Source organism: Penicillium soppii (assembly GCF_028829465.1).
Source record: "Penicillium soppii strain IBT 18220 chromosome Unknown utg000010l, whole genome shotgun sequence".
Taxonomy (NCBI): Eukaryota; Fungi; Ascomycota; class Eurotiomycetes; order Eurotiales; family Aspergillaceae; genus Penicillium; species Penicillium soppii.
In genome coordinates this window covers 2,160,320-2,172,202 of record NW_026643240.1, presented here as the reverse complement: position 1 = coordinate 2,172,202, position 11,883 = coordinate 2,160,320, and the positions used below count along the sequence as shown (strand labels likewise).

Here is an 11,883-nt window from a genome sequence, read left to right as displayed (position 1 = left end):
CATAGTCTTTTTGTATCTTATGATGGAAGGAGGGATCAGATATCAGCAAAGGACGAATTACAAGTCGAATGCATTTCAGCAACCTACATATGTACACAGGCATCTGATATATTCCTTCGACTGATAAATTCAACGACCGTATTCACAATAGCAGCAAATGATTTGTGTATATAAGTACCTCAGATGTAAGTCTGAACAAACAATCAATCCCAATAAGCCTCGTAACAAAAATAGTAGAATAGTAGCTAAGTACAAACTTCCCTTCTCAAACACAAGTCTCTTCGATTTGTAAACCACAGTTATCCGTTTGTCACATCCCAGGTTATCCCATCTTACTCAGGGGACACAACCATATCCTTGCAAGTAAAGATTGCCTCCTTGTGCTTCCCCTTTTCCAAAAATTTTAGAATACGATGGAAATTCCAGGTAGTATTCAGCGAGAGCTCTTGGCCTTGCAAGCGAAGTGCACCTACTTGATTAAAGACATGCATGATGAACGGGTGCTTGATGAGACCTCGACGCGGTTAGTACAATACCATCAAAAGTAGGTAACATTTTACTCACCAGATTCGAGGATCTTCTTAGCAGGAACTCCGTAGAGGCGATCGAAATCAGCGGCGTACTGGGGCAGTCTTTCTTGCACCATCCGTGCATCTGTCTCTGCGGGATTGATGACCATTTCAGATTGGGCTATGGTACGGAGCATTGCGTTAGCCTCTTGGGCGCTGATAGTGCCACAGTTTTGGATATAGAAGCAGAACTGTCTCTGTCTGGTGTTCAGTAGGTTGCTCTCAAGTGGACGCAATCGGTAATGGAGGCTGGAGATTGCGCTCTGCATTGATTCCTTCTCTGCTTTGCATAAAGTGTTGCACATGTGCTCAATGTGCCACTTTTTGTTTGATTGTTTTTTGGACTTTTTGGTGGCTCTCTCTTCACGCTTCTCTTGGTCTTTTTGAATATTCTGCAACTCGAGCAAGCAGGCCATCCTATCGGTTAGTGCTTGAAGCTCGGATGCCAACCTTGCGTTTATGTGCTTGACGTCGAGAATGATTTTCTGCTGTTCACTGATCTTTTCTTCGCGGTGCTTTAGCTTCATGCCCTGGTGGTCGACAGTCTTTTGAAGCTCGGATATTATTTCATGGCTTGCATGGGACTCTGTCTCGAGCTTGAAGGCCATACAAAAGTCGTCACTGTCCTCTCCTGTCCAATGCTCAATATTCTCAACCATATCCATCATCGTGTTGTGTAATGGACGGAAATATTCCTCATGGTGCGCATCCAACTCGTCGATCAATTCTTGCTGGTAGTCTAGTTTCCCCAACATTGTCTGAGCTTGGTTATTGATGACCTCTTTCATCTTCATGAGTCGCTTGTCCAGAGAATCTGCGATTCTGGTTTGTTCTTGGCGCTCATACTCCGCTGCTCCTTTCTTGATATTGAGAGTAAATATCACACCTTTCTGATCGTTGACCTGTGATTCAAGCTTATGGCTCCGCGATTCAAGGTGTGAAATCATCTTTGCTTGTTTGTCAATTTGGAACAAAATTTGTGTAGTGTGTTGCTCGAACTCGTGTACGGCGCCTTCGAAATATCGCTTGAGATCAAGTATCACCTTGTTTTGTAGGGCCATTTCCTCCAACTCTCGCTTGTTTCGCTCGCAGAAAGAGTTCAAAGCCTCGGATAAGTTTGTGATGTTGGGTTTGAGGATATCTCTGGCAGCTTCGATCCATTCGGCTTCCTGGCGAAGAACCTTGGTCGTAGCTTCATTACGCCCTTCGAGGTGATACACGATACCTGCTTGTTCTTTGACATCACCGACAATCTTCATGTTCGCTTTTTCCAGTTCCAATAGGTAGGCGTTCGTTTGGGTAATATCGTGGATTTCAGCAATAGTGGGCAAGATTGGGGCTTGACCTAGAGACATGGCTGCGTTGAATATCTTGGTCTTGTATGTAGGTCTAAAATGATAATCCAAAGCAAGCAGATTGAGTCTGATCTGCGTGGTTAATGTCTTGGAAAGTGCGACAGAGAAAAGGAAGATAGGAATGAGTTGAGTCAGGCGAAGTCAAAAAGCGAGGCTTCTTTCCTTTTCAGGTCACAGAGCACTTTCACTTACAGTACTTTAGAGTACCTCAAAGTACATCTTGACTCTTCTCTTTACATTTGTTTCCACGAAGACTCTATCAAATGCAATGGTCGGATGCAACCGGGGGAAGGCCTGATGAGTTGTGTACACAGTGATGATCAAATAGAGATGAAGTGATTGATCAACTGAACATTCCAACCTCTGTTTGATTCTCAATTTAATGTACATGCATGCACATGTATATCCATGTAGAGTGCAAGTACATCTACATACATGTTGTTTCAATCCATTGGTTGTTGCTCCGTCTCTGCTTTAAGCCTCGGAACTTACGCACATTTAGAACCAAGGCTACATATATAGCTAGCGATGCGAGCCATGGGCTTCCAAGGTTGAGCAGTGATGTAAAAGGCTCTAGGTGAGCCTCTACTAAAGCTGAATATAGAAGCTAAAGGATATTCGTAGAATACAAATGCGACTGACTACATCATAGGTAGAAAGGGTCCCATATCAGTAATGAGAATAGGAATGAATGGTCGGAAAGGCCCCACCATAATGAGATCATTCTATTAGCATGAAAGAGACTTGCACAACAAAGGAAAGCTAGAGGGAGCATCAAACAATAAAAGAGTAACATCAAGAATCACAATTTGAACAAGCAGCGATGTGTGCATCGGTATAAAACCCCTAATTCTCACTTTGTATTCTGTCATTGCCTACAAATGCTATCTCCATGATGCCGCCGACACCTTAAGCAATCAACAGCATGATGTCTAGGCCACGAATGTGTCAACGAGTGCGAAGAGGAATGCCAGATCAACGGGTTTGCATCGGTATAGACAGGACGAACAGGAGCCCGGCTAGCGCGACGTCGCCGACTAGAGATGTGTCTGGAGGGGCGTCGTTTAGTGAACGGAGTGGACAGCATGGGTGAAAGGTTCGAAGGCATTAGAGAGTTTGACTGGGGGAGACTTGTTAGTTCTGTGACGGGAGTAGATTTCTGGTCATGTACTTGATCTCGCGAACGGAAATGATTTGTGTATAGTATGAGGTATTGGGTTTATAGAATTTTGGAGGATGGTTTTTTCCGACAAGTATTTTGGAGAAAGAAAGAAAGAGTTCAAGAAATTTGATGGAAGTGCCGTATGCAAGGACTATCGCGGTTCCTGTTTCATTTGAAGTTGACTCGGGGATATGCAAGGCACAGAAGCATGATCGCTATGGGGCAGGTGTCTCAGTTACTTGCTTCGGCCCCTAGTTTATAACAGTAGTCGTCCGTGGGAGGTATTCAAATGGCCCTCTGGCTGGATGTGGTAGAATCAAGTATTTATATGGAGTACCTACCTTCGATCCTATAAAAAAACACCCTCAAAATCATTATCTGATTCATAATTCTACGAGTAGTAAGAGCCAAAAGTCATGTTTAATGTGATATACCCATCGAGAACGATTGAATTGGTTCAAGGATGATATTGTTCGTATCAACACCATCGAGCATCAACATGCGAATACATCAAATCTCCACCAGAGAATGGAAACACCCAGAGTTTTGAGTATGAGCATGATCCCGCGGTGCTCTCTTCTTGACCTCTCGTGTAGCGGTGGGATTACGACGAGGAATCGAAGCAAGGCTATTAGCGTACGTCGCAACCGCAAAAGCCGTAGCCTTCGAATTTATCAAAAACGCCTCGTGGTTGAGATTGGTGATGTTATCACCAGCAGCATGGTAGTTCACATCGTAGGAGACGTTAGCCTGGCCACCAAACAGTTTCGCCTGCTCGGCAGTCTTGATGCCCTCGGCACCAGTAAAGATGCCACCGGAGGGAATTCCACGAGAAATGAAACCGTCGTAATCAGATCGCCCATCAAAGGCAGTGGGGATATATGGCAGTTTCTTCGACTTATAATAATTCTCGAACAAAGCCTCGATTTGGGCAGAGCCCGCGGGTCCGGTCTGATTGAAGGCATTTCCGTCGCCGTCGTAGATCATGAGCGCGTAGTTGGGGGAGGCGATCATGTCGAAGTTGAGGTAGAGCTTGATCTTTGCTAGTTCGTCTGCGGACAGGTGCGAGGTGTAGTACTCGCTGCCTAAGAGGCCGAACTCCTCGCCTGTCCAGAAGCAGAATCTGACGGCGTTCTTGACGGAGAATTTGGTCAATGCTTTTGCTACCACAAGGTTGCTGATGATTCCGGAGCCATCGTCGTTGATGCCCGGACCGGCTTCGACTGAGTCGGTGTGGCCTCCTAGTGAGACGACGTTTTTGTGATCGCCGCCTTTTGTCTCTGCAATGACATTGAAAGTGGTGCGGTTTTCGACTCTGCTGTCTATCTCAAGAGACACAGACACGGCACTCGCTGCCGCCGCACTGAGTAGTGTCTCGCCATCTGCCTGAGAGATTCCCGCAATAGCAGCATAAGTGCTAGACACTCCACCCAGGGTTCCAGCCAGACTTCCTGCAGCGTTGTTATAGACAATCACCGCCGCCGCCTTGGCTGCAGCAGCCAGCACCGACTTGTCTGCGAAAGTACATTCGCCACGCTTGACTAGGGCGATTCGACCAGCAACGTCAGTCGGGTAGTCCGATGCAGTGCATCCGACGTTCGATACCACTACCAGCTCCGCAGTAACATCAACGCTGGGGCTGTATGTCATAGCAGCAATTTTGATAGACTCGTCGTTGAATGTCAGAGAGGACTCTGCGCTGGTCCATGTGTGCACCTGCTTCTGCTTGTACACATCGTAATAACCTGTCTTCTTCAACTCGCGATAAAGAAAGTCCACAGTATCGTTATGTGCTGCGCTACCAAAGACACGGTTCCGCTCGGGATACGCATAGGCGAAATCCTCGAGCTTTTGCGACCCTTTCAGTAGGTCATCCAACCGAATCAACGACGATAGTTTATCCTAACAAGTTAACAAGTTAGGCTATAGATCATCACGGTAGAGACACCTTTTGTACATACCGGTGTAACCAGGGGCTTTCCCCGACCAGCCAAGGCCAAAGACAAATGGTATGCTAAGAAAAGCCACTTCATTGTCGAGTAATGTGTGAATCGATGGCTATCGAGAGCCAGCAGGAGGAGTCTTCTTATACCTATTCTTCGGAGTGAGGTGCTAATCTGGATCACGCGATGATAAAGCGCAATGGTGCATAGTGCATGATTGGCAGTGAGGGCGAGCCAAGGGGCTTGCTGCACTTGGCAGCGGAAGAAGCAATTTCATAGGGCCGGCTAGCCTAAACTGCAGGCGGGACCCCGACGGCACTTGGCAATGTGATGACAGTGTGCGGGCTGAGGTTACAATGCCAAGTGTGGCTTCTGAAAGTTGCTTTTGATGAATGGCATTCAAAGTGAAGAAGATAAGTCGATACGCAATAGTGCGGGGGTTGCGCCTAGTTTAGCGGTCTTTACTTTAATTATTACTGGTACATTAACACTGCGCAATTAAGACTAAACTGGGTTAGGGCATTTAATTTAGCTCAGACGGGATATTCATGTACCCTGAAGTCTTGGATTTACGGTAATAACATGCAAGATATGCCAGTGTATACTAGTGAGAGGACTTTTAGGTGACGAATTAGCATATACTTAGGTGATTAGCAGACGGTCCAGGAGGCCTTAGAAGGAGTTATCATCATGCTGCTGTGGCAATCATTTCTGCATTGCAGCAAGTGCCTCCGTGCGCCAAACAATAGTGCCGTGATTGCATGCAGAATGTGATTTAGATTTGGTCAACTGCTTACATTCAAGACTTGCGACTACATTATGAAACGGCATTTTCCTCGGAAAATAACGTTCTATATCTAATTCAGAACCACAAACATTCATTCGTCGCTCAAGTAGATCAGATAGGTCACTGTACGTAACATATTTCCTCTGGCGGGTGGGGCATTCCTATCTTAGCTGCCGCCGCTTTTACGAGGGCGCTCAGAGTAGATCGCGTAGATGAATAATTGGCGGTATGGTGCGACGATCCCGACCGGCCCTTAGCGAAGCGCCATATCTGTTTCCGTCAGCTGTCTCTGGAGAAGACTAACGGGGGGGGGGGGGGGTAACCCTTCTTCAGCAACCGCAACACAGCTGGCGGAGTGTTGCCAATCACCAGACCTCAAGATATTCCTAGAAATCTGTATCGAAAGGATCAGCCAGGCTTGACTCCCCTGGCAAGGCATTCAAGATTGACTTGAGCTTTGCTGATCATGACTCCAACGCCTCTCTGACATCTACGTATGCGATAGCCGTCCGTGCTAGCGCTGACTTCAAGCAAGAAACACTCATCGGGTACAACTTTACCAGCAAAGAGGTCTTCGTGGATCGGCGAAATTCAGGAGATATACCTTTGACAAGACATTCGCAAGCTTGTATCACGCCCCACTGTCCGCGAGCTAGGATAAGCGTATCAACTTGCAGATCTTCGTGGATTGGTCTAGTGTTGAGGGGTTGGGGGATCAAGAAGAGGTCTCTTTGACGGCTCAGAGATTCCCAGAGGGAAATTCGACTAAAGCACAGCTTGTCTCAGGGAATGTAGTGACCCAGAATGTCAGGCTTCGGATCAACAGGATGTGTTCAGCGTGGCACTAGAATAGCAAGAGAGAAAAAACAAATTATAACGAGGAACAATTGATGTTTTTGATGAGCGCAATACTTGATGGCATATCATCACTTGTCTTTCTATTGACTACGATTTCACCAGCAGGCTTGGGAATGCCATCTTCTTGTCAGTGGCGTTTACATATTATCCTGACCGGTCTGTTCTTCAGCATTGGAATGTAGGGCACGGGTGCTGGTGTTCGAGCGTAGAGGGCACAAAACTAGTGGCATGAACTGGGCTGTTGTCGTCTGCACTATCATGCACAAATCATCGACCCACCCGTATGCCTCGCATTCACCGTGTTGGAACCCCCGTGAAGTGCACGCCCGCACGAGCGGTGCGTAATAAGAGAAACAGAATCAGGGAAATTAAGGAACCGTACAGGATGCCGGTTAGAGTCGGAATGGCCTCTCTTAAGTAACCATTTAGCAGCTTAGTCCTAGTACTCCTACCAGTGAGACAGGTGCGCAGCCACGGCGCCCTTTATGGCGTCGACGTACGATCTGGCTCTTAGTGTATTGGCATTGATATGCGTTGACCAAGTTGCGATTTACAACGCATAGAGGTCTTATCTAATTTAAATTGTTTCCTAGTGCATCTGTTCAAATTGCTGCTTCTAGTCATGGCCAGTTGGGTTCTTGATAAGGTCACTGATGAGTCACTGATGAGCTCCTCGACACCTTGAAGATTAAGATACTCGAGCACTGGTCTGGTGATCTTAATAGAGTTATTGCCGCTAATATGAACTAGCAGCTGGCGTACGTCGTAATTGCGTCTAGAATGTGCTCGTTGGTGTTGCGTTCAGATTTTCCACGACCCCTGAAAGGGGGGGGTGGCTCGCCGATCAATGGCCGAGTTGACTTGGTAGGCGCATAGAACTTCTGCAATCTCCTGTAGTTCTGAGGCAGAGCAAAGTCTGTCCGAATATTGCAGGTCAAGCTTCGTAACAGCCTTTTTCGCTCCGTGACCGAACGCTTTGCTTGCCTGAGCGTTTTTCAATTTTCCTGGCCGCAGGGTTGGTCTTTTCTTAGGTTTCTCTTTCAGTAATTCCTTTCCTTTCTCCTTTTTGGCTTTATTCGACTTTCTTGGCGCCAATTTCAACGGTGTGACGAGAAAGGGTGGAAGAACGTATAGGAAAACCGAGGCCAAAGTAGTGAAGTGGATGGAGAAAACTGAGGTCACGGTGAGGAAGAAATTGAGAAGAGGAGAAAGAGTGAGAAAAGAGTGAGGAAGATTGAGAAAAGGAGTGAGGCGGGGGTGACAATGTCGCGTTAGCTTGAGATGCCTGACGGCAAGTTGAATATGGATGAAATGTCAAATGACAAATTGCCGGCTGATTGATAGAAATATGTGAACAGAATAAATTATGGATGAAGTAGAAGAAAAAGATAACTCAAGGGTGGAGTGAAGTTGAAAAGGATAGGTGAAGTGGAAAAGATGATGAATTGGAGGGGATAGGATGATAAGAATATACTGGGCCTGTTGTTGATTTTTAAGAAGTAGAGTGCCACGGCCAAGCTTCTTCAAACTCAGCCTCTTCGCAATGCCGTTGTTCAAATTCATCGAGCAATTCTTGACATCCTGCCAGGTTTTCCGCTGGCAACCCGTCATCATCAACGGGCCCCCTACCGGCCCACCGAACAAGGTATTCCGTCCATTGGCGCCTCGTTCCATCAGCGCGTGGCCGACCTGGCGCGCGCACTGTCCGCTTAGCTATAATGGCTTCTACCTCAAAGCTCTGTTGGTCTCAATAGATTGAGCGAGGAGGTACAGTAAACATGCAACTATCTAGAAGGCTGCAGCCCGGGGCGTTGCGGTGCAATCTCGAAAACTAGATTCGCGCCGAAGTTGTTGTTTTTCCGTAGTGAGAACTATATCCTGCACCTCCCAAATACACCTAGTTCTATCGACACAAGAAACTCCCCCCAAACCCATCCACTTATACGTACGCTACAAATTTCATTTCAACATTTCAACCATCTCATCATGGAAAGCCAGGCACAGATTTCACAGTAAGTCCCATACTCTGCATAGCCCTTCTTGAAGATTGACATAAACAAAACTAGCTCCTCGCCACTGGCCCCAAACTTGACCCTGAGTCTCTCGCCACCAGACGATATCCAAACAAAATTATCCATTCCCACTACTGACGGGATAATTGTCAAATTGCAACGCGAGAAAGATGACAATGCCAGACCCTTCGTCTTCAAATGGGGACCCACAAGAGACTTCTTCAACCCCTCTACAGTGACACTTTTTCGAACTTCTTCTACCGGAGACAACTCCCAGTCCGATATCCTGGAGAAGCAGGAAGTTCAACTCCCCACACAGGAGAATCAAGTAGAGCCGCAGACTTTCATCGTTAGACAGAATGCTAATGACCATGTTTTTGAGCTTGGCCGTGGCAAGTCGATATCCTTCAATCATGATTTTCCGAAGTCATGGCGACAAGTTCTTGTTGCTGGTGAGAAATATGAACTCTTTTGGAAGGGCGACAAAAATATTGCACTGTGGGATTGGGGTAGTGTGCACGAGTATATAGGCAGAAGTGAAAGAAGTGAAAGAGGAGGCAAAGAGAATCCACCTACGCTATAGTAGTCACGGGAGCGATGAGCCTAGGATGTTGATGCGATTCACAGCCGTTGTGGAAAACAAATATTCACAGCGTGCTTCTGTTGTGCGGACGTTTAACTCTCCAGGCCTTGACTTACCGACAACTCCAAAGAGGGTGTAAGTTGATTGTCCTACTTTTCTTTATCTACGTCGTGTATCGGGCTCGCTAACGGTTGGAATTTTTAGTTCAGGAGCACCGATACTCAGCGTCTCGCTTGAGATAAAAGATGGTTTCGAAGAGCTAAAGCAAGAAAATAGACATCTCAGGATGAATTTCCGAGCTAGGGTTGCATATCACGGCGTTGAAAGTGCTGATTCTACTGCTGCAAATCCTATCGCCTTTCACTGCAATACCTTTCTCGACGAGATAAATTACAGGTTATATTGTCGTCATCGGGATGAAGATGATCTGTGGAAACACTGTCCACATAGCAGCATCTGCCACTTCCTTGCGGACGATCCCGATCCCGTTGTTGAGGTTAATATTGCCCCTAGTGAGGACTTTGTCAGTCTCCGACCTGGCGAAAGCTGGAGTGCGATAATTGAGCTCGACGATGAGCTCTGGGATTTCCCGAATGATCTGCAGCCAGGGGATGTGTTCCGGTTTGTGTTCAAGGTCGCTACGATAGATTAGTGGGATTGGGGTAGTAAGGATCAGGTTAATACTCAGACGGTGGTGACCGCAGAGGATATTCCTTTCGGCAGCGTTGTTGACCCAGCTGATAATGGTGGCAGACTTGAACTAGTGGTGCCCACTTCCAACCAAGTTGAGTTTGCATTTTCCGGTTAGATATACTACATCTACTCAAAATTGGAACGATTGCAAGAATAAGCATCTTACAACATAATATATGCCATATTGAAAGCAACCAAAAATGAATAAGAATCCAATTCCTAATACTAATGACCGGCTAGCAAGGGTTCCGTCTCTCCCACAGGACGTTGTGCTGCAGTGATACTCCGTCTGCAGATAATAAGGCAAAGAACCGCCTGTCCAAGCGCAAAAAGGATATAGTCCACAGCTGCCCATCCCACTAGAAGATAGTTATTCATAACGGGTGAATTGTAGAATGTGGGCATATTGGCCGGTGGCCATCGAACTCGTAGGAGCCATGACACCCCCAGCAAAGCGAAAACCAAAGATTGAACCGCGAGCCCGCGGACACTGAGGGAGGAAGAGGACCCATCCAAAGTCTGACGGACCTGGATGATAAATGAGACAACAATCAGAACGGTTGCAACTGGATTAATGAAGAGAATGTGAGGGACGCCGAAAAGGACAACAGGCCATTGCCTGTAAGGACCATTGTAATGAGGGCCTCCAGTGACGACATCGAGCATCGCTGGGATAACAGAAATGAAGAGAAATGCAATGTATATCGCCACGGCAGTGCTTTTATGAGCAAGACCGTCGTTAGGAAGGTAATGGAGTGTGAGGGTGAAACTGCAAAAGCTAGTTAGTCCCACAGTGATTTCAATTTGGCCATTGAATTTGAAGTTGTTCATACAGGACAAGAAACAAGATGTAAGACACTGTCATCTGACCTAAATTAAGCCAGTCACCTATGGTGTGTGGCTTGTGAACAAAAATGGCACTGCCAACATTGTTGTTCACCAGGAGGAAGAACACTATTGTGAACTGTTCCGTGGCGACGATAAGATTGAAAAGCACATAGTATACGGAGATACCGGAGCTATTCTTTCCCAACCAAAGACATTGAAGCTGGGGATAGAAGGATACTACTGTCAAAATGGAGAAGATACTGAATGGTTTGTTAGATATATCATCAATTCTGGTTGTTGGAATGCGTACATGCTCAGCCAGTTTGGGAAGGCCATGGTGAATGGGTTGCTGAAGTCAGATCTGGGTCTCACAGGGTCAAATATTCCCAGCGATACAGGTGCACCGAGGTCATGACTCAAACTAAGAGCGAGGGGCTGTCAGCACAGGTGGCCCAAGGCTCCTAGTCCAACGGCTTGTTTGTTCCCAAGTCGGCTATAGTCGCGGGGGCCGGAACTAGTGGGGGCCGGATTATCTTGGCACTGATCGTATAAATCCATACAGAGTACGTTCTAGTAGTTGGTGTATTTCTCAATTCTATTTTTCTGGTTTCAGTGATGCCATATATTTAAACGTCAAAGACCAGGGCATTCCAAAGGGTGTAAATTTCATTGACATCAACGGTGAGAAAATGAACATGAACAACATTCTTCAGCCAATTACAGAAAGCTCATAGTCACAGGTGATGGTCTGGATGATTTTGTCTGCATCGGTTCAGATGGCACGGCCTATGCCAGCGTCAGCAATGGCGATGGAGCCGACACAGTTGCCCCGACATTCACTTCTCTTGGAAATTGGAAGGTGACCGAAGGACCTCAAGCAAATGTCCGACTTGGAGATGTCGAGGGAGATGGTAGAGCAGAATACTGTATCCTTGCTGCAAGTGGTGATTTCTCCTGCTGGCGAAACGGATGGATCGGTAAGTTCCTCAGATCTGCATTTGTTTGATACCATTGGTGCTGATAGTATATAAGAGGACCTCCCGGCGTATTGGCAGCCGCTTGGCAAACGATTTACCGGCAAAGGGATGGGAGA

General features: G+C 46.6%; 5 protein-coding genes across 5 annotated transcripts; 2 read left to right on the top strand and 3 right to left on the bottom strand.

Annotated features, from left to right (window-relative positions):
* Positions 1 to 556: 556 nt before the first annotated feature.
* On the bottom strand, positions 557 to 1,924 carry N7529_011480 (uncharacterized protein; the record flags this gene model as incomplete). Its single annotated transcript, XM_057247006.1, has 1 exon — positions 557 to 1,924. One exon carries the CDS (start codon positions 1,922 to 1,924, stop codon positions 557 to 559), a length of 1,368 nt encoding a protein of 455 aa, XP_057092355.1.
* Positions 1,925 to 3,596: 1,672 nt separating this feature from the next.
* On the bottom strand, positions 3,597 to 5,119 carry N7529_011479 (M28 family metallopeptidase; the record flags this gene model as incomplete). The annotated part of the gene is made up of 2 exons (XM_057247005.1): positions 3,597 to 4,988; positions 5,048 to 5,119. 2 exons carry the CDS (start codon positions 5,117 to 5,119, stop codon positions 3,597 to 3,599), a joined length of 1,464 nt encoding a protein of 487 aa, XP_057092354.1.
* A 3,098-nt stretch (positions 5,120 to 8,217) lies between these two features.
* Positions 8,218 to 8,433, top strand: N7529_011478 (uncharacterized protein; the record flags this gene model as incomplete). Its single annotated transcript, XM_057247004.1, has 1 exon — positions 8,218 to 8,433. The coding sequence occupies one exon, from the start codon at positions 8,218 to 8,220 to the stop codon at positions 8,431 to 8,433; it is 216 nt and encodes a 71-aa protein (XP_057092353.1).
* Positions 8,434 to 9,294: 861 nt separating this feature from the next.
* N7529_011477 (uncharacterized protein) lies at positions 9,295 to 9,921 on the top strand (the record flags this gene model as incomplete). The annotated part of the gene is made up of 2 exons (XM_057247003.1): positions 9,295 to 9,404; positions 9,474 to 9,921. 2 exons carry the CDS (start codon positions 9,295 to 9,297, stop codon positions 9,919 to 9,921), a joined length of 558 nt encoding a protein of 185 aa, XP_057092352.1.
* A 266-nt stretch (positions 9,922 to 10,187) lies between these two features.
* On the bottom strand, positions 10,188 to 11,126 carry N7529_011476 (uncharacterized protein; the record flags this gene model as incomplete). Its single annotated transcript, XM_057247002.1, has 3 exons — positions 10,188 to 10,731; positions 10,796 to 11,050; positions 11,101 to 11,126. The coding sequence occupies 3 exons, from the start codon at positions 11,124 to 11,126 to the stop codon at positions 10,188 to 10,190; spliced, it is 825 nt and encodes a 274-aa protein (XP_057092351.1).
* Between the last annotated feature and the right edge of the window lie 757 nt (positions 11,127 to 11,883).